The 23,482-nt window shown below is 37.1% G+C and overlaps 1 protein-coding gene across 11 annotated transcripts in view; it reads left to right on the forward strand.

Annotated features, from left to right (window-relative positions):
• The window catches only part of LOC106066265 (5'-AMP-activated protein kinase subunit gamma-1-like), a 236,018-nt gene that overhangs the window by 199,065 nt on the left and 13,471 nt on the right, over positions 1-23,482 (forward strand). For 10 of the 11 annotated variants that reach the window (XM_056020636.1, XM_056020610.1, XM_056020620.1 and 7 more), the window contains 5 exons: positions 2,258-2,324; positions 15,280-15,398; positions 16,324-16,363; positions 18,181-18,284; positions 22,757-22,838. In XM_056020636.1, the coding sequence (XP_055876611.1) occupies positions 2,258-2,324; positions 15,280-15,398; positions 16,324-16,363; positions 18,181-18,284; positions 22,757-22,838 (412 nt within the window). The remainder of the gene's footprint in view (positions 1-2,257; positions 2,325-15,279; positions 15,399-16,323; positions 16,364-18,180; positions 18,285-22,756; positions 22,839-23,482) is intronic. The other variant, XM_056020602.1, reaches the window with a different exon arrangement.

Raw genomic sequence — 23,482 nt, forward strand, 5'->3', positions numbered from 1 at the left:
ACAATAGAACATTTTGGGTCTGGTGAAAATGTATGTGGGCTAGAAAAGTTAATTAAAAAAAAAAAAGTTCTGTCTTTCATGACGTTATCATCCGTTCGCTAACCTAATCCTCGGGCATCCATGAGTGTTGTTGAGTTGGCACCAGTTTGAAGACTCAACACACAACCAGTTAGTCTGGTTCTGGCTGTGTGACAAGCCAGCCCTCCACAAGACAATATTTCCTCGTGAGCCGAGGCCTAGATGTGAAACTTTCTTCTGGCATTGTTTTGTGGCCAACTTTTTTTTAAAAACCAGTGCACAGTGCAGCCACCTCTTGGTATTTTAAACAAGATCTCTGTTTCTTCATTTACCTGATTTAACATTTATGTCAATGCGAATTCCTACGCACATTGATATGATAATTGTTTGCAGAGTTTCTCAAACTTTTGCTTGTGACCTTACCTCCCTAACTCCTATAGAGGCGCTGAAATTACGTCCCATCCTTTTCCAAAAAAAAAAAAAAAAAAAAAGCTAAGCTAATAGTCAATCGATATCCTCAATTTCCAACTGCAGAAATATACCCTCATGGAGTCTAGAGCGCAGTATTCACCCTACTTTTTTTAGGTTATAAAAAAGGAAGGTTAATTTAGTAAAAGAAGGAGGCTGCACTCAATGGGCAATATTAAAATGTGAGGGACTTTCGAGGTACAAATAAACTCAGAAAGGATTTTCCCTTTCGGGGGCCGCAAAAAAAAAATGACTAAATTAACAAGCTTTAAAATGAACATTTAGCTGTCTACGTAGAGCGCGAACTAATTTATTTTTTCGTTTCGAGTCGCGAATGGTAAAAGTTTACGAAACACTGCTCTGGTAGGGACTATTGGGATGAACTTCTGAACGTACTCATAAATAAAATGCTGATACTGGTGGCTAGTACTTTCAATCTTTTCTAAATAGTGAAACTAATCTTTGTGTACGAAATATGAAGTGCGTAAAGGTTTGCTAAAAAAAAAAACAAAAAAAAAAAAAACAAGGATTGTGTACAGGAGATACCTAAAGGCAACAATTTGAGAAACACTTATTTGAACCACTGGATTCAGACTTTTAAAAGCCTGGTGTATCGGCTCATCAATGAGCTTGAGTCTTGCATGTTAAAAAAAAAAAAAAAAGGTGATCCACCCACCTGTAGCGGCATACCTGGTTAAAGGTCAACGTAAGGAAGGCTCTTATTGAAAGGTTTCCCTCAACCTTTATTTTTTATTGACATGGCAGATTATAGCAACCTGTGATCTAGATTGCAGTTTCTCTCAACAAGAGGCTTCTGTGGAAGATATAGACCGAGTGCATTCACGTCAATAACTTTTTTAAAAAAATTGTAAAAAAGGTCAAACAAAAGGTCAATGCTTATCTGCCCTCCTCTCCCACCCACAATTTTCACTTTACTTTTAGCTCACCTCCTTCACCCCGCATCATAATATGTGAAAGTTCTCGAAAATATGGGAAAAGTTTTGATTTTTTAACAAACGTATGTGTACAACGCAGCGTGACCCAATTTGAAGACATACCTGCATTGAAGGATACGGGTAAAAGGTTTGGGGGTGGAGGTGGAGAAAGAGGTGTGGCTAAAATATTTAATTGGATTTCACCATCGTTTGACCTTAGACTGGATCAGACAACTAGGAAGAGAGAGAGATAGTGTCTTGAGAGGCATAAACCGCTTGGCCACCTATCAAGGGCACTTGAGTTCAAATCCAGACTAAAGGCAGCACGGAAACCTTCTCCCAGATAGTTTCCCTCCCCCCCCCCATATGTCCATAATGGAGATTGGATCATGGATGGGCTACTTGACCTGCTGTACCATGAAAGATGCTCTAAAAAGTTTATTTAAAAAAGAAATATCACGAAGTATTTGGCAGATAACTTCGGTGCAGCGGTCTGACAGATTCTGGCATCAGATGATGATCGCTCACAGATATTAAAATTATTTTATATTTATGTTTTCATAAAATAGTTTACGTTTCAATATTACTTTACAGACCTTGTTATATCAAACGTAACTTGTCTTGGGGAAAAATGGGGTGGGGCCTGCAAATGAGGCTTATTCTGGGTGTTTAACATCTTTGTATAATTCATAACTTGTTCCTGGCTGTTGACGTGAGACGGAGATGCCCTATTTGAAACTCTCATTCCTCGGAGATACATTCAGTTCGATATAACAAGGTTGTGTTGACCCATTGTATGTCGTTGTAAGTGCAGGAAGCACTAGTTTATCTCTCAGCTTTCTGTCCTTCGCCAGAAAAGTTTGAGTCCACCCAGCAGTCCCCGGACAGCGGACAGACTCGGACGTAAGTACTTCCATTTTTTACATAGTTTATATCAACTCTGTCCGTCTGGTTAAAGCTTGTGCACGTTATTTAGGGTTCGCTGTTTATCTTTTATTTGTCCATTTCATTTGGGGCCAATTTACTTCGCATTAGGTCTCCAATTATCTAAGGCCGGCCCTGCTTAGAACAGCACTGTAACGAGTCAAGAGACTTACTTGGCATTTATGCACGAGTGATGTAATCCTAGATTGAAATCGAGGCTAGCTATTGGCTTGGTACTACTACTAAACTAACGTATTAGTCAACAAGTACGTAAGATTCAAATGAATTGGAATGTTCTGATAAGCAGTGGACTAGCGACCATGGCGTAAAGGGGTTCATTGCGTCCGCGTTTAATTGGGACCTACAAGAGCCATTGTTAGATAGTAAGTACTATTAAGAACACCTATAAGCATCTCTTATATGCATCAACTAACATGACATTTGTCACTTGTAATAGTTCTCAACTAAATGAGGTGTTAAAGGTGGTACATACATTCTCGATAGCCTCTTGTTTATACCCTGCCCGCTGCCACCATCCATCGTCCTTCGGGAGGTTTGGACTAGGAAGTAGATTATCTTCAACTCCAAAGGAACATCCGACACATGAAAAACTAAATTAATTGTAATAATGCATAGAGAATAGCTAGATTTTTTAATCACACCCAACCTACTAGTGTATTTTAGGTTGGGATGCCCACCATCCTATTATAAACCCAGGGACCACATGTACATTGATATGCCCCTGAATGTATTTTGTTTTGTATTAAGGCCAAGGTCACCAGGGAAAAAAAAGTTTCCCTAACAAAACATTGTAATCTAACAAAAGAAAACAGGAATGCTATTGTGGTTACATGTACCACTACATTGTAATATTTGCCACTATCTAGATCTAGTATCTTCCCATAAAACTAATTATAAAATCGTCCTATTTAGCTTAAGTTCCAATCTAAACCTATCTGACAGGTTTTCAGAAAATGTCACTTGCTTGTTAAATTATGACCTTGGTGACTGGCTTTTTGTCACGTTTACAAGTGCGGAGCTTTTTTTAGTCAATCAATACTCATTTAAATGTTTAAAGTAAAAAAAATCAGATCTAGATCTAAGCCAAACGAGTTTTTTTTCCACATAAAAAAAAGGACTTGATAGATGATATTCGGTATAACTTCATTTTTCTTAGGCATTTGGCTGGAATGAAGAGCTAGATCGAGGCTAAATAAAACTGCACAACTATCAGAAATGTGTTCCGTTCGTGTGTCGCGCTCACTATCAGTTGACCTCACGTGAGGCTGAGGGTTGACCTCAACCGGAAGTAAACTCGGTGGTCTTTTTGTGTACATGTTTCTTATTCTTTTTGACCTTGTTTGGCTTTGATAAGAGCATGAAAGGAAATCAGTGATTTCTAGATCTAGATCTGTAAAAAGCTTTTCCTGTGCACTGTTATCGGATATCTACAGCAAGGTCTAAATCTAGATTTACAGATAGAAAGAAATGGCTAAATTGAAGTTATCGCCGAAGAAACCTAACAGGACTAAACAAAGTGAGTCGATCGATACAAAATATGGGGTGGTGTGCTCTTCATTTGCGCGAGTCGCTGCGCTATCGATAATGGGTTGTTGTGTTTTCTTTTTTTTTTTAATCCGTCTCGCTTTTAAATGTATTATCATATATCTGTAGATCTATATACTATATACAAATATTGGTAACTATAGATTCTAACGTTACAATTTCACTAAGTTAGTCTTTTAAACAATATTCTAGAGGTACGATGTTCATGATGTAGATCTACGATCTAGACTAGTCACTCTATACTCTAGACTAGTCTAGTGACCTAGGCCAGTGGCTAGTGACTAGTCTAGAATTTAAAATAGTAGAATAGTCTAGATCTAGATCTTCTCTCTAAACCTGAACTACTAAGCTGACCTGGAGTCAGGCTGGCCTGGAGACTTGAGACTAGATCTAGATTGTAGAGAGGTATAAAATAAATCTGATTTATCATGGCATTTCATGCTTTATAATATTATGCTATATTGGCTATAGATATCATATTATACTTATAATACTAGATAAGAACTTGAAATCTAATCTAGACAATTAGACTTAGTTAGAGCTTGATAACTTGATAGATCTATACTCTAGACTGTTCCAGATCTAGACTCAATATGTCAATATTCTTGACTACCTAATTCAGTAATTGTCCTAATCTAGACATTGAATTGATTATGATTGATCTAATCTAATGATTAATATAGTCACTAGTCATAATCTAGAATCTATATACTATAGTATATAGTTATGGAGTGTCAATATCTAGATCTATTTGAATACTGATTTTAGATCTAGATTATAGATCATGTCTATTAGTATTTAATTTCATCCAGTTGCTAATGTAGATCTTGATCTGGTTTCTAGATTCTATATCTAGAGCTAGATTCTTGTCTGTTAACTCTGTTATATAAATCTCAACTTCTCTAGAATCTAGACAATTAATAAGCTAGATATGTCTAGATATAGATTAGACACTAGACTAGTTACAAATAAAGTAGTCACCATTTGCTTCACTTAAAATTGTGATAAAAATAACTAAAATAGATTCATATAAACATACTAAAGTATGACCTAAGCTATACAAACTGTTCTATTAGATTCACTATATCAATATATAAATAAAATATAAGTAAAGAAATATTAGTGCTCAAGAAAATTGCATACTGGGATGGACACAAAAAGAATGAGATATTTCTTGCTTAAATGTTTTTGAATAATTATATATCCTGATTCCTGATCTATGTTATTGTTTTGTTGAAGACCAGCACATTTGTTCATGTATATGTAGCCTTTGTGACTTGTATAAAGCTGTAAATGTTTGGTATAAAATGTTTCACTGGCTAAGAGTTGAAGTTTGCTTGGACAGACTCAACCTTTTAAACAATGTCTAGTATCACCATGCATATGTTCAATTACTGGGACTGTTATATTTGTGTCTGATAAAGTTTGGTATTGCAGTTATTGTTGCTTTCATGTATATTTTTTTTTGTGTGCTTCACATCGTTTTCCTAAATGAACGAAGTTTCAGAAGACTTTCTTTTTTTTTTTCATTCATTAGCCCATGGTAAAAAAAACAACAAAAAACATAGCTAGAGTTGATATTGGTTTGTGATTTTTTTAAAAATAAAAATGTACTAAGTACTCAACATCTTAATTTGTTAATACCAAAAAGGTTTAACAATACTATATTTTTAATAATATATATTGAAACAGCACACTGCCACATTGCAAAGTGAGCAGTTTTGTAAATATTCAAATATTTTAACATAGGTCCAAGTATTAGTAAAAAAAAAAAATAACTTTAGTATATATAGTATACATTAAACTGCATGCTTAAGTTTTATCTTTAAATTCTGATGGAGTCAGCATGTTTAAAAGTACTATGGATTGTTTTTGTTTTAAGATAACACATGCGACTTTCTAATGTTGCGTTGAAATGGAACTTGAATCTTCACTATCAAAGTTTACCTGTAATTACACCTGTTGAAAGATATGAAACATTTGGTAGTGGTCTGTGTATGGTATCTTTAATGTATTATGCATATATATATAATGGATGGCTACATAGTTGTTGTATGTGTACTGGACTGTCATCCAGTCCATTCGATTATCCCAAGCTCATATCCTGCCTGCTGTCATTACCTATAATCTTGTGGGAAGGTTTGGGCTGGAATGTAGATTACCTTCAACTCTGAAGGAACATTGGAAGTTTGTATAACAATGTATATATATAACGGGCAAAGTAGCATAGTTAAAAAAAAAGTTATTAAAAACCTATATTAAAGCTTATGTCAGCATTATTATTATTAAAAAGCCATCCATAGGAGAGCGGGTGTGGTGGCTGAGTGGTCAAGTGCTTTGCTTCCAAACCAAGGGTCTCAGGTCAAATCTCAGGGAAAACTGGGATTTAGAATTTCTGGACGTTTAGGATGCCCCTGAGTCCACCCACTCTAATGGATACCTGACATTAGTTGGTGAAAATAAATGGGGGGGGGGGTCATTGTGCTGACCACATGACACCCACATGAACTTTCAGTCATAGATATAAATTGCAAGGTCTGAAAGGCAGCTGTACTTTTTTAATTTTTTTATCCATTTTAGACTTGGGGAATGTCTTGTTCTTCTTTGACTGTCATAATTTTAAAATACAATAGAGTCTGGGTATTTTGTTCAGATAATGTTCAAGTTGAACTACAAATGCACTGTTTTGAATTTGTGTACATTTGAATTATGAACACACTTTATGAAATTTTCTGAGCATTTTTGTCTTTTTGGGGGCATACAAATAGAGAGTTTGAATCCTAATAATATTTTGATCTGAGGCAACTGTTTTAGAGGCCCATCTAGCTGCGTCTTACAGGCTTGTCTAGGTTGTCTAGGAAAAAAGCTTTTTTTTTTTTTTTTTTTTTTTTTAAATTAGCACATCTTTTAATTATGGCTCCTTCAAATTGAGCCAGTTGTTCTATTTTCAGTGGAAACTTGGCATTAAAGTAAATTATTCTCAAATTTCAGGATATGTATCCCTTACCTGTAATATTTATGAGAAAGTGAATGTGACAGAAATTGACCTTTACCATGGCAACTTGCCAATTGACTTGTGCTGAAAAAATCAATATAAAAATGAGTTTTTTTGTTGTTTTTTTTTTTTACTTTTTCTTTAAAAGCTAGAACTGTCATCAACATGAAAGAGGTTTTCTAAATGAAACTGACATTTCAAATCTTTGATGTTGCATTGTCTGATGTTCTTTTTAACTGTACATTACAGAGATTATTAAATTTATTTGAACAGATTTTCAGTTCAAGGAAAAATGTTAACATATTTTTTCTTAAGAAATAATATTGTTTAGTGTGGGATGAAAAATGTCTACACTGACATTTTGAAAAGATCTGTTGCTAAATAGATCCCTTTTATATTTTGTTAAGGCTGTTTTAAGTTAACAAAAAATATTATTTGATTTTTTTTCTTTAAAATAAAATTTAAATTTAAAAAAATCTCACACACTTGAGCCTGTGTGGATGTTTGTATCAGTCCAAATAAAGTGCCCCTTTAAGCCCATGCAACCGCGATGATGTTGGGGTTTCTTTGTCCAGCAGTTAACGAGGAGGGTCTCGTGGCCAGCATGATGACCAATCACCTTTACTTTCCCCAAGTCAGGTACCCACTAAAATGGGGTAGACTCAGGGCACCCTAAAAACCCCAAAATTCAAAATCTCAGCCTTAACAGAGATTCGAACCCAGGACCTCAAGTATGGAAGCCAAGTGTAATTAGTTTCTTAACATTCACTCTTTCTCCTTGTAAACAGTGGCCATGATTTTATTTTCTCAAACCAATTTGTGACACCTGCCTATTAACTTTAAGTCCAGGTTACCGAAAGGTCTGCAAGTTAGGAGCAGCAGTATGAGAGGAAACAGTGGCAATATATATCTACAAGTATAATCATAAGTAACATTCACTGCTGCCGAAATAAAAAAAATGAAAACACAATTGTCACCATGATTGTGTTCAAACCCTTTCTGTTGGTCCCAATATAAAATGTTGTTTTTTTACAGCCTCGTTGCAGTTGTCTGTCTCTTGTTAAGCAAAACATCTGTTAGTATTTAGTCATTTCACCTGGTAGGTAACTTTTTGTCTTGGGTTAGGGACACATTTATTTGGACTTCTGATTAGTTTCACACAAAACACTTTTCCCTGAGAATAAGAAAGTACTGAATAACAACTTTAGGACCAGTGAGTATCAATAAATATTCACAATTCTGACATGTAGCAGAAATATCTTGAAGAGAGGGGAATGGGGTGGTAGCAGCTGAAGTCGAACACGAGACCACTTGTAAAAAAAATTGTTGTAAACTACGCTAGCTTCATTGACGGTTACTACTATAAGACTTGTACAATTACTTAACAATAGAAGAAAAACTAAAAGTAATTATGATTTGGTTTCCCGCCAAACAGTATTGAAATTCCTTGCTGAAGAAATGTCTAGTAAGGGCAGATAATTCATTTCTTATTAATGCAAGCTGTGCCCACCCAATAACTCCAGTAATCTCCCTTAGGTGTTGTGTATGTGACGGCCGTGGCTCGGCCACATTGCGCACCTCGTCGTTGCCTCGCCTAGCCTTGCACTGGCAAAGGTTTTGAAATGTTTCACTAGGTTACAGACTGTGATTGTATTATTTCTTTTTTTGTGTTGTTTTCTTATTGTTGATCTAATGCGCATGTATTGCGGTCTATAGTGGACTCGTGTGGCTGTGTCCAGTCAAGACGACATAACAACCAGTGGTGCATTCAAGAACAGGCTTTTTTTTTTCCCTGATCAAGAATCTAGATGTGTTCTGTTTGTTTTTTTTTTGCTCTGATGTTTACAAATAGTTTCTGTTGAGGTCTAACTTCCAGGCAGGCCGAGCCGTTATAGTCGTATCTGGGTCAGATGTTTTGGCCTTCTGTGTGGATCCCCATGTAATATCGACTATTGCTGGTTTCACTTTGTTTGTTTAGGTGTTCTGTGCGGTGGTGGTGTTTTATTGACTGGATCTAGTATCCACGAATAAGTCGATAGGGATTTTTTTTTTTTTTTACCAGACTCAGCAATTAAATTGGACGTGTTACATCTACTGTCTGCCAGTGAAGGTATTTAGATGTAGTGTTCTTAATCTACGGGACTAGCACTGGACCTGCACTTGAGATTCCTGCCTCTGATTTTGTAATCATGCCTAGTCTGTTCTGGCCTTAGATAATTTTCTTTCTCTTGTATCGTTGCACCGTTTAGTGACGTCATTATCGTCTGCGTACAAAGTGTTTTTCTGCTCGCGGTCTACAAGTGTGGCAAAAATGAGTAAAAAACGAAAGTTAAGTCTACGCCTGAAGATACCACTCGGTGAGTACTCATTAGTTTATGCAGGTGTGAATTTGAGTTGGCATTGTATGTATTTAAGTCACGACCGTGTCTGCGTTACATCTTTGGTTGTTAACTTGGCATTTTTCTAGCCATATGGTTAACAAAAAGAACACTATATCAAGTGTATATTTTTGATTAGTCTATTGCCATTGATAACTATGGTCCCTTACACGCGTAGAATACACTGATTTAGAGAGTTAGATCTTTATATGTATTTTTCGCTTCCAACTGGGGCCGCCTAGCCACGGAAAATACTGTATTACTCGTTTATCTTCGGACTTTGACATGCCTTATTATTATTGTTATATTTTATCCCTCCCACCCCCCCCCCCCCCACCTTCTCCACTTCTAAGCAATGTTTGTCAATAATTCAGTGAACAGGGGCGTGTCCAGAATGTAGGTACGAGTTGCCAACTAAGAGTGTACATTTTAATCTGACATTTGTCTGTGATCTACGCTGTGTGCCTGATTGGCTGTTTAATTCAGCCTCATAAAAGACGCGCATACACTCCATTAGCTCCTAGTCTCTGGTCTATTTAACTTGTTTTTCAAATCTTCACTCATTTGTTGATCCGGTTGGACTGTTTACACTTGATGGCAGACTTTTTTTTTTTTTTTTCATCCACTTTAGTAACTTTTTTTTTGTGCTCTCTTACTTCCCCTGTTTCGGTCACCCCCTCCCCCCCCCCCTTTTTTTTTTTTTTTTTTAATATGTCTGTGCAGTATTTTCTTTTTAAGCCCGCCATTGTTTAGCTTACAAACTTGAGCATAAAGTGGGGGGGGGGGGGATATGCTAATGTATCGAGGTACACTTGACATGCCGACAAGAGAGTTTGAGTACAAGGTCATAGCGACAGAAGCTCGAGTCCTGTGATGAAAATAAATAGGGGCGGGTGTGTGTGGGATGCAAACAGGCCTGATAAATCTCTTTAGTTACAAGGCTGTCTTGCTCCATTGTTTAGGTATCGGGCTATGCCTCAAACCATTTTGCTTGCCTCTGACTAATAGGCTTGATTGCCATTCGTGGAGATCGTTTAATCATTTCAGTAAACTTTGTCACAATAGAGTTGTTTACTTTTTGACATCTTATAATTGGACACAAAGACTTCGGGAGATACAGGGGATGGGAGGGTAAGAGGTAAAAGCACCCGCTCAAACTGCTGTGTTCATGTCCAGAATGTGGACAGCTCACTCCAATCTCATGTCCAGAATGTGGACTTAAATAAGTCACTGCTCACTCCAATCTCAGGTCCAGAATGTGGACAGCTCACTCCAATCTCATGTCCAGAATGTGGACGTATAACTTACAGCTCACTCCAATTCCATGTCCAGAATGTGGACTTTAACAAGTCACAGCTCACTCCAATCTCATGCTTTAAAAGCTTAGTTTTATCCCTTGTCCTTGATCAGTTTTTTACCCTGCTAGTACTTAAGGCTCACCTATTCAATCAATATGGATAGGGCACGGTTTACATCCACACACCAGAGAGAGAGAGTGGATAAATACAGTTCCAGGGCGCCTTAACCAGTAAATCGACCTAGTATTGTAGTGGCTGTCTGGCTCCAATCTCGCGACCGGAAACTCGTTAGTATTCTTATCTGGTGGGGACCTGGTCCTAGCGTTACGTATTGCACGCGCAGTCGGGCTTCTCTGGTGGACTTCTTTTTAATTAGTATGATACTGAAGTAACCCCAGCACTGTTGGCATGGCGCTACATTATGTCAAATACTCTATCGCTTGTCATAGTTAGGCATTGCTCATGGCACTAGGCATTGCTTAGGACATCAAACATTGTTAATGACATCAGGCATCGTTCTTGGCGTCAGACAACGCTCGTGACACCAGGCATCGCTCATGACACCAGGCATCGCTCATGACACCAGGCATCGCTCATGACACCAGGCATCGCTCATGACACCAGGCATCGCTCATGACACCAGGCATCGCTCATGACACCAGGCATCGCTCATGACACCAGGCATCGCTCATGACGTCAGGCATCGCTCATGACACCAGGCATCGCTCATGACACCAGGCATCGCTCATGACACCAGGCATCGCTCATGACGTCAGGCATCGCTCATGACACCAGGCATCGCTCATGACACCAGGCATCGCTCATGACACCAGGCATCGCTCATGACACCAGGCATCGCTCATGACGTCAGGCATCGCTCATGACGTCAGGCATCGCTCATGACACCAGGCATCGCTCATGACACCAGGCATCGCTCATGACGTCAGGCATCGCTCATGACACCAGGCATCGCTCATGACGTCAGGCATCGCTCATGACACCAGGCATCGCTCATGACACCAGGCATCGCTCATGACGTCAGGCATCGCTCATGACGTCAGGCATCGCTCATGACACCAGGCATCGCTCATGACGTCAGGCATCGCTCATGACACCAAGTATCGCAAGAATCATTTTGTTTCCAAGTTGTTGATCTCCTTCTGTTTGCGCACCGAAGCCCTACTTTCGTTTTGTTTTGTTTGGACTTCACTTTTGACCTTCAACTCAGAAAGCTTAGGTTGTAGCTTGTACCTAAAACTCTGCTCTCCTAACAGCTGTGTGTTCTATCTTTTACCTACAGCAAGTGTTCTGTGTGTTAGGACACGCGGACAGTGTTACAGTTAAAGCGATAGTAGAATCTGGTCCCTATGAAAGATGAAATAGATGTCAAGTGTCAGGTTTCTCTCACTGGTCCTCGTACATCTCTTTCTAGCCGAGCCGGTGTTTGTTTGTTTGTTTCACCTCCTTCTCACACCCCTCCTCCTCCTGGTATTTTCCTCTTCCTTTACCTGCTTTCCAGTTCCCCCCCTCCCTCCAGCATGATCACCTGCTCCTCAAAAGTTCAAGGCCATATCCCACACACATTATTTGAGAATGAGCAGCGCCCCTCTGTGATTTTGCATGTATTTTCATTCAGAGGCGTAAGTCGTGTGGATAGAGCAGGCACATTTAGCATTAAAACATTTTGCAGATTCTTTACACGATCAATATGCCTGAACAAATTTAAATTAGTGATCATTTGTAGATATGGGTTGTTATAGTTTAGATCTAGGGTCTCTCTGCATATCGGTAAACATATGCATGCATAGGTTTTTCTCGCATATCAATATAATGTCGTAAATGCAACACGGAAGGCGAATACATCCTTATATTTGGACCTTTAAGGGACTAGCCACTTTGATTAACTTGGAGCATTTTTTGCTTGCCATCAAGTTATATTTGTCCTCTTTTCTGACAGAGAACTGACGTTAAAAAGCAGTAAGCCGCTGTTGGGGTTTATGACCTTAGAACAGGTTGGTTAAGTGGGTTTAACAGCAAACACAATTCTCCCATGTTATTTTCTATCAGATTAAGCTCCCTTCATGTACACCTAAAATCTATTTTTAAATCCCAACCAACGTGAGCTGTAAATGTAAGGTTTGCCTGGAAACAAAAAAGGTGGGGGCGCTCTCGCGGTGGTAGGAGAATGTAGGTCATTTTTTTTTTAAAGTTATTGTTATGGTGTCTGCTTGCATTCCCTCTTTTCTTTTGCCCTCCGTCGCCTGCGACATCAACTTGCTAACCCGATTCTCCACTTCCCCCCTTGTAGAAGATCGATTTTATGTTTGGCCTTGAACTTTGTCACACCAATCGCTTGTCGGCAAATATTCCAAGAGGAGGGCATTCTGGGGACAGCCAATTGCGTCGTCCGATTTAATCCAATTCTACATCTACTTACTTTGTACAAACTGGCAATCGCTAACAATAGCTTCTTACTGTAGACATTTGTTCGCTCGCTAAAGTGCACGATTATTTAGATAACGAATTAGCAGTTTTAAAAATGTCTGCCAAGGTGCGCGTGAAAGAAACAATACAATGAGTCTTTAGTAAATGGAGGTTCCTTCTACTCCATGTTTTCGTTTAAGCTTCTCTAAATGTACAAGTCTTAATTAAAAAAAAAAGTCTAGGTCTACATTCAGCTCGATTGTAGCCAGAGGGACCCACGCCTGGAAAAAATGTAGACGACGCCCATGAGAAAACCGATGTCTTGAGAAAAGCTTTTGATTTCTATAACTATAGCAGTATGGAATATTCTATAACTTCGTGTAATGTGACCCCGTTTCTCCCGTAGGCGCTCTATCGGCGGAGATTTTGTAGGTGTTGTTTATCTGGTAATTTAATGCCATGGTTATGTGAAAATATATTCGTTAACATTGATGAAAGGCACAACTTTTCGAGAGTACTCATTTACTAGTTATTACAACTTGGAGCGGTGTCGTATGTTTATTTCCGGCGTGTTGCCGACTGCGAGGTGAAAGTTGTGTGCGTGACCTTGACCCGGCCATTAGAATGCTCATTCCCTAATGTATGCTAGTTGGCATGACTTTTGTGAGCTGGATAATTTTTACTACACTCTAGATCTAGTCTATAACTTCGACCTAGCTTTTCAGTCTTAGATGTAGATTATACAGACCTATGTACTCTTTGAAGTAGTATAACTGAGATCAATCGTTACAGAGGACCAGAACACTGACCTGTGTATAACACTCTGTGATACTCTCTTTCCCAACCACCCTCCTTTTTGTTTCTCTTGTTCATTCAGTTAATCGTATGACTTCTCCAGCTTTGGATCTAGGCTTAGATCTAGATCTAGTGATTCTAGTCATCTACTCAAAGTTGTGACTTAGTAGACTAGATCATACAAATACATACATTTATTTTTGGCTTGGCATATAGGCTTACCCATTCTTTCATATCTATGTGCATAAATCTAGTGGAAGGTTGGGGGGGGGGCGGGGCTAAGAGAAAAAAAAGTCTTTGCTTTTCTAAGTTTATAGTTTGTAGTTTTGAAAATCAATCAGGTGTGCAATGTTCTGCATAATTTACATTTTCTGTGCTGTCTGCTTTCTGTGTGGAAGTGTGCTGACACACATTTGTGTACACTGGTCTACCAAACATAAGCCATTGGGTGAAATCTAGTTTATCTGAATCTGGAAATAGATTATCGATCTGGTGTGAGTCAAAATATCTGTGTGGATGAATCATATCTCTATGTAGTTTTTTTTTTTCTAAAGATTTCTATAAGACCAGGTGGGGGGGGGGGGGGGGTTGGAGTCACATGTATCACTAGAGGTAGCAGATGTGTCTATCTTGTATCCTCATTTACAGTTCAAGTTTCTTCATCAACCAACTAGAATCAAGATGAAGAAAATAAAGCAATATATATATATATATATTATATATATATATATACTTTGTTTTAGTATAGACTAAGATACATGGGCTAAAATACTTTGGTATAGGATTTGTTTTATATTTGGTTGTAATGAAGTATAGTCTAAGATACTTGGGTATAGTTAAGTATTGACTAAAATGTATCATGGGCTAAAATACTTTGGTGTAGGATTAGTTTTATTTTGTTTTTTAGATGCCCTAGCACACTGCCACCACAAAGTAATATCTTAAGTGTTCTGTAGTAACTGCTATGCTGCTATTTCTTCTAATTCACTGTAAACTGCACTGTGCTGTATTGATATGGGTATGATCAGCATATTATTAAGAGAAATTTTTTATTTAAATCAGTGATATTTGGAACCTGCAGACCTCCTGTTAGCTAGGCCAACCATACTGATGACTGAGCTATATCTCCCAGATTTGTATAGTTAGAAAAACAAAACTGCTTGCTTGCTTGGCTGTACAAAGCTTAAGCACATTTGAAGTTAGAACTCATTTCTGTTTGTTTTTTGTTGTATATATGCTCTCCATTTTGTGTTGTGTCACTGTCCTGTATATTTTGTTAGTATGATATGTATATACTAGAACTAAATGTAGTATAGTCATAGTAAGGTTTTTAAGTTGCATCTTGTGATGGATTAAAAAATTGAGGTGTCTAGTTTTGCTGGGTGTGTATCATCACTTGGGGAATTTTTTAATGAAAACTATCGAGACTATTGTATAAAATCAAATTTTAAGAATTTACCGTTTGTTTCTTTGAACAGTGTCTCCATTACGGTTACAGAGTGGGGAGCCAAGGTCAGCACCACCTGGAATCCACAGGGGCTCGTTTGGTGGTGAGCATACTCATGCCATGATCTACAAGACTGACCTTCAGCACAGAGTGAGAAACTTTGAATTTAATTTAAGCATGAAATTCTCTGTGCATTTATATGTGGAGAGAGGTGTACTCTTGTACTGTGTGGGAAAACATGTACTCTGGTTTTGTGTGTGAGAAAATGTAATATGGTTCTTTGTGGCAGACAATGTACCTGGCTTTGTGTGGGAGAAAATGTACTCTGGTTTTATGTGGGAGAAAATGTACTCTGGTTCTGTGCGTGAGAAGATGTACTCTGGTTTTGGGTGGGAGAAAATGTACTCTGGTTTTGTGTGGAAGAAAATGTACTCTGGTTTTGTGTGGGAGAAAATGTACTCTGGTTCTGTGCGGGAGAAGATGTACTCTGGTTCTGTGTGGGAGAAGATGTACTCTGGTTTTGTGTGCTCCAATTATTTCTTGTGGTGTGACCCATCAAAGTTTCCTCCATTGAATGTCTTAAGTTAATGGGTAATATCTTGTGTACATAGTTAGTGTTAAAATTGATCCCTTGAATTCTCTCAACTGGGAATCTTGCTTACAATCTGCTTGGAACTTCAGCTCAACATCTTTCTAGTTACAGTGACCAGGCCAATGCTACAGCCATGATCATTGAAGCGAGTCTATTAGTTTTAGAATGAAGCAATTAGTCCAAATTATTAATTATGGTAAACTCATTTCAGGCCCAAACTTACATAGTCAATAGGCATTAAGATTTGAATGGTATTTAATAAATTAGTTTATTATCATTTACATACCTATAGTAATACGTTAAAATGTTCTTGTTTAATCATTATTAATATATAAATTTTTTATTGTATAGATTCCATAATTTAATAGTTATTTTATTAAGTAGGATCCAAATAATAATGTCTTCATAAAGTCAGGACAATTAGTAAATGTTTAATAATTCTGAAACCAAGTTACAACTACAATAGTTTTGCCTGTGTTTCAGTTCAGTGTTGATTCAGAGCGAATGGAAATAGAAGATTTAGGTAAGTAGTCAGGTTACATTTAGATGTGTGTGTAGGTAGTCAGGTCATATTTAGATGTGTGTGTATGCTGGGGAAACAGGTGCCTGCATAGTCATATCACATTGTTTTGAAGGTTCCAGCAAGTTGTTTTTTTTTTTACATTTGTTTCCAAATTTATTTATTTTTTTTACTTCCTACAATGTGGCAGAGAGTTGAAAAGCTACCAATGACCTTGGCCTCCTTAAATGTATTCCCCCTTTATCCCACTCAAGAACTAAAATAGGAATTATGGGAAGCAAAAATCTATTCCCATTTTTGTTCCTTGTGTTTTTACAAAAATGGCTATGCTGTCACATGTATGTTTAGACATAATCGTGTACACATCTATTATGGCTGTACGCTGACATTCAGTATACATCTCCTGTTAATATGTGCACACATACCAGCCTTTGTCACCAGTAAATTATGAAACCTTATAGGCTTGCATCCACCTAGTGTGAACTAGTAAATGGACCTTGTTTCAAGGTTCTTCCCCAAACCTGGTCCTCTAACTTTCAATGGACCTCATTCACCAATCATAAACAAATTACATTTTGCCACGTGGTTCTCTATCTCTTCTATAAAAGAGTGGCTGTCACGTGACAGTTTTTGCCGTTGTTTTATCAATATGATCACGTGACTAAATGTTGTTTGTTTACGATTGGTGAATGAGGTCCATTCATATTCACAATCAGAATATCTGCTTCCCTGTTGTTTTTTAAATTAAATCTTTAAATTAATCAAGAAAATTAACTATTCCATGCAAATATTTATAAAAATAACTAAAATGATAATGAAAACTCTGTACAAACTAGTAATCCCTGCAGCCCCAAGACAGCACAGACAGTACATTTTTAGACTGCACTCTCTAGTCCCTAATTATTAAGTGTATTCTAGTCAGTGAAGTACATTCAACTCTTAAGTGTTCTACTACTAAAGTTTGTAGTTGTGGATCTAAGTCTCAGTTCATGTTTAGATATGCTGTTCCATCTTCATAAGTCATAACACATTGACTTCACTTGACTGCAATGAGAAGTAAGGATTTAAAAAAAAAATAGTAATTGAAATTTCTCTACATCTGTTGAACCAGCAGGCTCAGAACTAATACAGTTGTTAGCTATAGTGCTCACAATTGGATTGATCAATTTAAGCCACACAAATAAAATGGAGCTAATGCATTTTATCTTAACAGCTTTGGTTTAACAGGAGCATAAATACAAAAATAGAGGGTAATAAAAAAAAAGGGGGCTACTAATCAGGCTAATGTTCTTTCTTTGGTGATTACATAGTATTAGCTGAGTCTGTTTAAACTACTTTATTTCAGTTAGATGGGAAAATGTTAGCATAAAAGGGTTGACTCCCTTAGGTAAAGTAATTGTGACTACTTCTGTCTATAGAATCAAATGGATGAACTTGAAACTTTTTTTCTATAATTAGTAAATGCATTTTACATTCAGGCATGATATCTGGCTGCTTGCAGTGTTCAGTTATTCAGTTTTGAAATTCAAAAATAGTTAACTTAAAGGTACAGAAAGATAAGCTGCCAAATGACATGTAAACTTAAGGTACAGAAAGATAAGCTGCCATTAATGACATGTAAACTTAAGGTAGAGAAAAATATGCTGCCATTGGCATTTAGCTAATTAGCCATTAAGTTACCATTTCTGTATTAAAATTCTTTTCCCTACATTGAATGTATACTTAGTACCTGAACTGCAGATTTTCTTGACACATGTATAGAAGTCTTTGTTCCATATTACTATTGGAGACTTTGATTTTCTATTTCTTTGGTCTACTAGATGAGAATGAAGAGCAAGTCTATGCCAAGTTTATGAGAGCTCACAAGTGTTACGATCTTATCCCAACCAGTGCCAAACTAGTGATATTTGATACAGAATTGAATGTAAGTACATTTAGTAGTCATACAATTAGAGATACATTTCACTTCAATAGGATTTCTGTTAATGAAAACAAGTAGAGAGATTTATCTATTCGAAGGGAAAGTGTTATCAATGGTATTTGTTCTCTTTTAAGAAATCTTTATTTTTTAATATAGTTAGTTTTTTAATACAGATGGCCTTACCCTGATGATCTTGCATTTCATAGTGATGGATCTATCATCATTCAGTTCAACTTTTTTCTTTTGTTACTTTTTTTATCATGTGGTCATTGGCTTATTTGCATTTCTCTGTTCCTGTTAAGGTCTGCTTCAAGAAGTCTTAAAATGAGATCATGTATTCATATCACATTTCTGCTGACACATTTTGTGTGTGTGTGTGTGTATGTGGTGCTGCTATTGATAGGTCCACTTGGACAGTGATACACAATCTTAAGCTGAGGGGGGAGATAAGGTGTGTGTGTGTGTCTGTGTTAAAGGTTAATGGATGTTATGTCTTTAACCCTAAATTTCAGCATGCTGGCTTTTCAGTATCATAAAAGAGTGTATGTTGTGTGGGAAAAGGGGGGGGGGGGGAGTGTAAAATAAACATTTTGAACAGGATAGCCTCTTGTTCATTTGCTGAGTTCTCTCCTGCTCAAGTTCTTGTCTGTTGTAGCCAGATATAGGATTGTACTTTTGGTTTTTAAATGGACTGAATGCAAGATCTGTCTTCTAGATGAGTCAAAACGGAAAGTTTAAATTCTTTTATGTTTGACTTGATACTCACTCATTAGGAAATAGGTTTTGGGATTTAGTTGTTTTTTTTTTTAAATATTGGGGTTTAAATAATTCAAGCATTTTACACCACTTAGAAACATCTTATCTACTGAGTGAACTGTTTAGACCAGTGTTTCTCAACCTGTTGTGAAAGAACATTCAAGGTTGGGGGGGTACTCTAAAAAATTATTTCAGTCAAGAAAAATTCTTATAAGGAAAAAGAAAATGTTTGAAATTGTTATGAGTAGATCAGACGCTTTCAGAAATATATTAATACCAAATGTCCAAATCATAGTTTATAAATAATTTCATCTTAATTTAATACCTAACACTGTACACACTATTTTGTCCTCCATGTTTGCTTCCCATCAATTCATTCATTCTCTCCATTACCATGCACACAGAACAGAAGTTTACTCTGGAGTTACAAGCAGCAGGTTTAGAATCTCTAGTTTCTACTTGGGAGTACTGTCTCTTATCATACAACTGTGTTGCCTTGCCCTTTGACCTCTGTGTTGTAGTCTGTATGTAATCTAGCTCTGTTTAGAGTGTCAATATTTTCCTAGATAAAAATAGATGTCAATAAATAGCTAGTGTGAACAATGTTAATGGCTATGTGATGAAAGACTTGGTGAGAGAGTTGTGTGTCCACACCTTTTGTCCTAACCTATACTTAGGCATTGTACTCTGGAGGGCTTCTTTTCTCACACTCAGAATTTAGGAGTGATAATGTATGTAGCTGGGCTGAAACTACAAAAAAAAAAACTAGGCCAGATCCAAAAGGGATGGAGTGTTCTCTTATTGATTTATTCACATTTGATGTTTCCTGTTGACTCACCAGATCAATCTTTCCTAAATTAAATGTTTCCTAGATCAAAGATAGTTGGATAGTGAGGATTTAGATTCATAAGTTAGAGTATGTCTGTTGGTGTATGTCTGTTTGTATGTCTGTCTGTTAGTTTATGTCTGTTGGGGTATGTCTGATAGTGTATGCTCTATGTCCAGTTGATTCAAATACATAACCTTTGCTGAATGGACTCAGGAATACCCTTAAACCAGAGGAAGAAATATTTTGTCAGTGGAGTCTTGAGTTGTCAGTCCCCGTATTCATTATTTATTATCAGATATCATCCACAGGTTTATCCCTTGCCTGTGTCCTGTAGGAGCAGTTCAAACTAGCTAACTGCTTACATTGTTAGCAGTCTCTTAACTATAACATTGGGGGGGGGGGGGTCATTTTATACAGTGTGGCTTGACAAGGATAAACTATAGTGCACCATGTTGTTTAATTCTACCTGCTGTCATGGTGTATTGGAGTCACTGAGGAAGTACAGAACTAATTGACTTAATATAGCTAAGGAAGTTCTTTAAATCAGATCAAAACTGACATATTTGGGTAACATAATCATCAGCTTGTGTCCAAACCTAAGGTATAGCCACATAGGCCAGGTGTGTACAATCCTAAATTTGTGTACATTGGCTGTATCTAAAGGCAAATATCATCCTTTATTTACAAGATTACTTTTTTGACCAGCTGATCTGTGTAGACACCCGTCAAACTTCAAACTTGTTTTAATGACCATTTGGTTGTTCTGAAGTCTGCAATGATGTCTTAAGGACCTTTACGTGTTGAGCAGTAAAAATGTATTTTCTGCTGAGAAAGTCAATCATGAAGTAGTTAAAGGCAGAGATAATCACTTAATTTATGTCAGTGCTTCTCAACCAGTTTTCTCATTACCTTCGGTCAGAATTTTTTATTTTTGATGCTCTCCTCTTGATTGGATTCCAGTGTGTACCTACACAACACTTTGATTCTGGCAGGAGAAAACCTTTTACATACTTTTAGTTTGTCTGTTTCATGTGTTAGGGGTGTGTTTAGAAACACTGAGAACCACTGATTTTGAATAAGATCATGATGGGCAAATGTAGATCAACAAATTATGCACACAATGTACGAGTTATAAAAACATTGACAGGTAGAAATTTATCATTGGGCCATTGCTGTAGATTATGATCTAAAATGCTTTAAGGTATTAACTCTAAATTTGAGCTGCTGTTTTCTGCTTGAAGTTCTCATTTTATCTTAAGTAAGGAATTTAGTGGAAATCTTTTTTTGTACATTGAACATTGTTTGTGTGTCTTAGCAATTACACAGGTTTAAGGTCATAGAACATGATTTTTTTTTTGTAATAAGTTTTTAATAGGCTAAGGAAGATTCCAAGTCAGAAAAAAATACTTTCTAAAAAGGTTAGACTTATTTGATAGCTAATGTGAGAGGATCTGTCTAGATAATCTCTTGGCACACATCCACCTGAACCAGCTAAAATTGTTGGCAGACTTCAGTCTTAAAACAACAATGGCTTATCTCTTAGAAAACCATCAAAAAAAAAAGGTGTTAACAAAATAATAATACTTTCTTTTCTCTACTACCCTGCATCCACATTCTTGTATTCACCGTGCCGCATGCAAGTCCCCTGCTTGGTCTGACTGCTGCACTTATAAAAGTAGTTTATGTTCAATATGAAATAAAATCTAAGCTCAAGGTCACTACAACCTCCTGACCAGAGCTCAAGTTGTGTATCATGTAACGTTGTTGGCTTGCAGCCATATTGTAAGGCAAGCTTGTTAAATGTTAACTTTGTTTTTATAATCATAATAAAGGATTCATATCATTAAATAACTGCAGCTTTATTGATTATTGTATTCTGTCTCCTACATTTGATGGGCTTTTACAGTCTCAATGTAAAGTGGAAATAAAAATATAAAACATGCTGAATGACAAATTGTCTGTTTAGGTTTATACAAGTTGAACTAAGCTATAGATGACTTAATCAGGGCACGGCATGGACTATATGGCCGATGTGCCAAACAAAATATCAATTTAATCAACTTAATTTTGTTTTCATTAAGATAAGCTTTGTAAGACCAGAGGACTTTTGTTTCCCTATCACTTGGTCTCTTGATCCAATTCTTACCAACCTTTGTCTCTCACACTGTCAAACATGGAAATATAAAAACCTTTGTCACTTTGTCTCTCACACTGTCAAACATGGAAATATAAAAACCTTTGTCACTTTGTCTCTCACACTGTCAAACATGGGAATATAAAAACCTTTGTCACTTTTTGTTTCCCTCTAAGAACTGAGTGAGTGATACACAAGCATGACATGGGCAGGGTAGTGTTCCATACTAGGAGTATTACATTGCAATACTGGTTTGGTCTTATTTCTTGTGTGTGTAAATATGTGTATTGTAGGGGGAGTGTGTCAAGCTGTGTAACATTCAATATAGGTATTAGGTACATGTGTTATATCATAGGATTGCATCCAAATAGCAACTCTACACACTAACATAAACATTGGAATATAGATTTGACACTTCTGTTATGTAGTAACTATAGAATAGTACACAAGTTAATCTAGCTTAATTTCTTTTTGTCTCTGAACTATCTGGACTAGTTCTTTTGGAGCAGGGATGCTTGAGTACTACTGTGTGGTCAGCATACTGACTAACCACCCTTTACATCTCTTTGGGTCAAGTCAGGGATGTCCTAAATTTCTGATGCAAATATTTAACACCAGATAATGCTAAATTTGAATCCAAAAATGAAACCAGTATCAATATCACCACATAATGGGCTATTTTATGTATTGTTCTGAAAACATAATGAAATAAATATTCCATCAATGAAAGTTAATCTTTTTTTTTTTTGTCTTCAGGTGAAGAAAGCCTTTTTTGCATTAGTTTACAATGGTGTCAGGGCAGCACCTTTGTGGGAGAGCTGCAAACAAGATTATGTAGGTAAGTGCATTCTAAACTTGGACATTGCTGCTTCAGGTTCCAAGTGAAGCTTTCTGTTAATATTTTCTCTCTTACTAGATATCTACCTCTTTAGTTTCTGTTTAGTATCATCCCCCCCCTCTTTTTTTTATATTATGTCAATTAAGAATTGCTACCTTTTTATTTGTTTAATTGACACTTTGAACTATGTCAACATGTTTGATTTATGGCTTGTTGTATTTATTACTGCTAAGACTGGCCTATATAAGTGTGATATAGTTTGCTGTTATAAGTGGGCCAAGAGAGGGAGACCTTTGTGTGGTGTGTGTGTGTGTGGGGGGGGGGGGTAAACTGGTAAGGGAGGTGTGGGGGGGAGATGGATGCTTGCAAAAGTAGGACATCAACAAGTAAGCTTGAAATAAGTAACAGATAGACCAGCTAAGTGGCTGTAGGAGGCTTTGTACAGAACAAAATGTTTGGGGGGTAAAGGGGGGGGGGGCAGTTCATGTTTTGTTTATAGGCCATAGTCTGTGTATGGTTGACATGTAGGAGACTCAGAGACATTTGGAGAGTCTACTTCTTGTCACTGTCCTGGCCACCTAACAGTAGTTGTAGGAAATAGTAGGAGACTCAGATTAACATGATAAACTGGTAGAAGCCCTAGT

Source organism: Biomphalaria glabrata, chromosome 1, assembly GCF_947242115.1.
Source record: "Biomphalaria glabrata chromosome 1, xgBioGlab47.1, whole genome shotgun sequence".
In the NCBI taxonomy this organism is placed as follows: domain Eukaryota; kingdom Metazoa; phylum Mollusca; class Gastropoda; family Planorbidae; genus Biomphalaria; species Biomphalaria glabrata.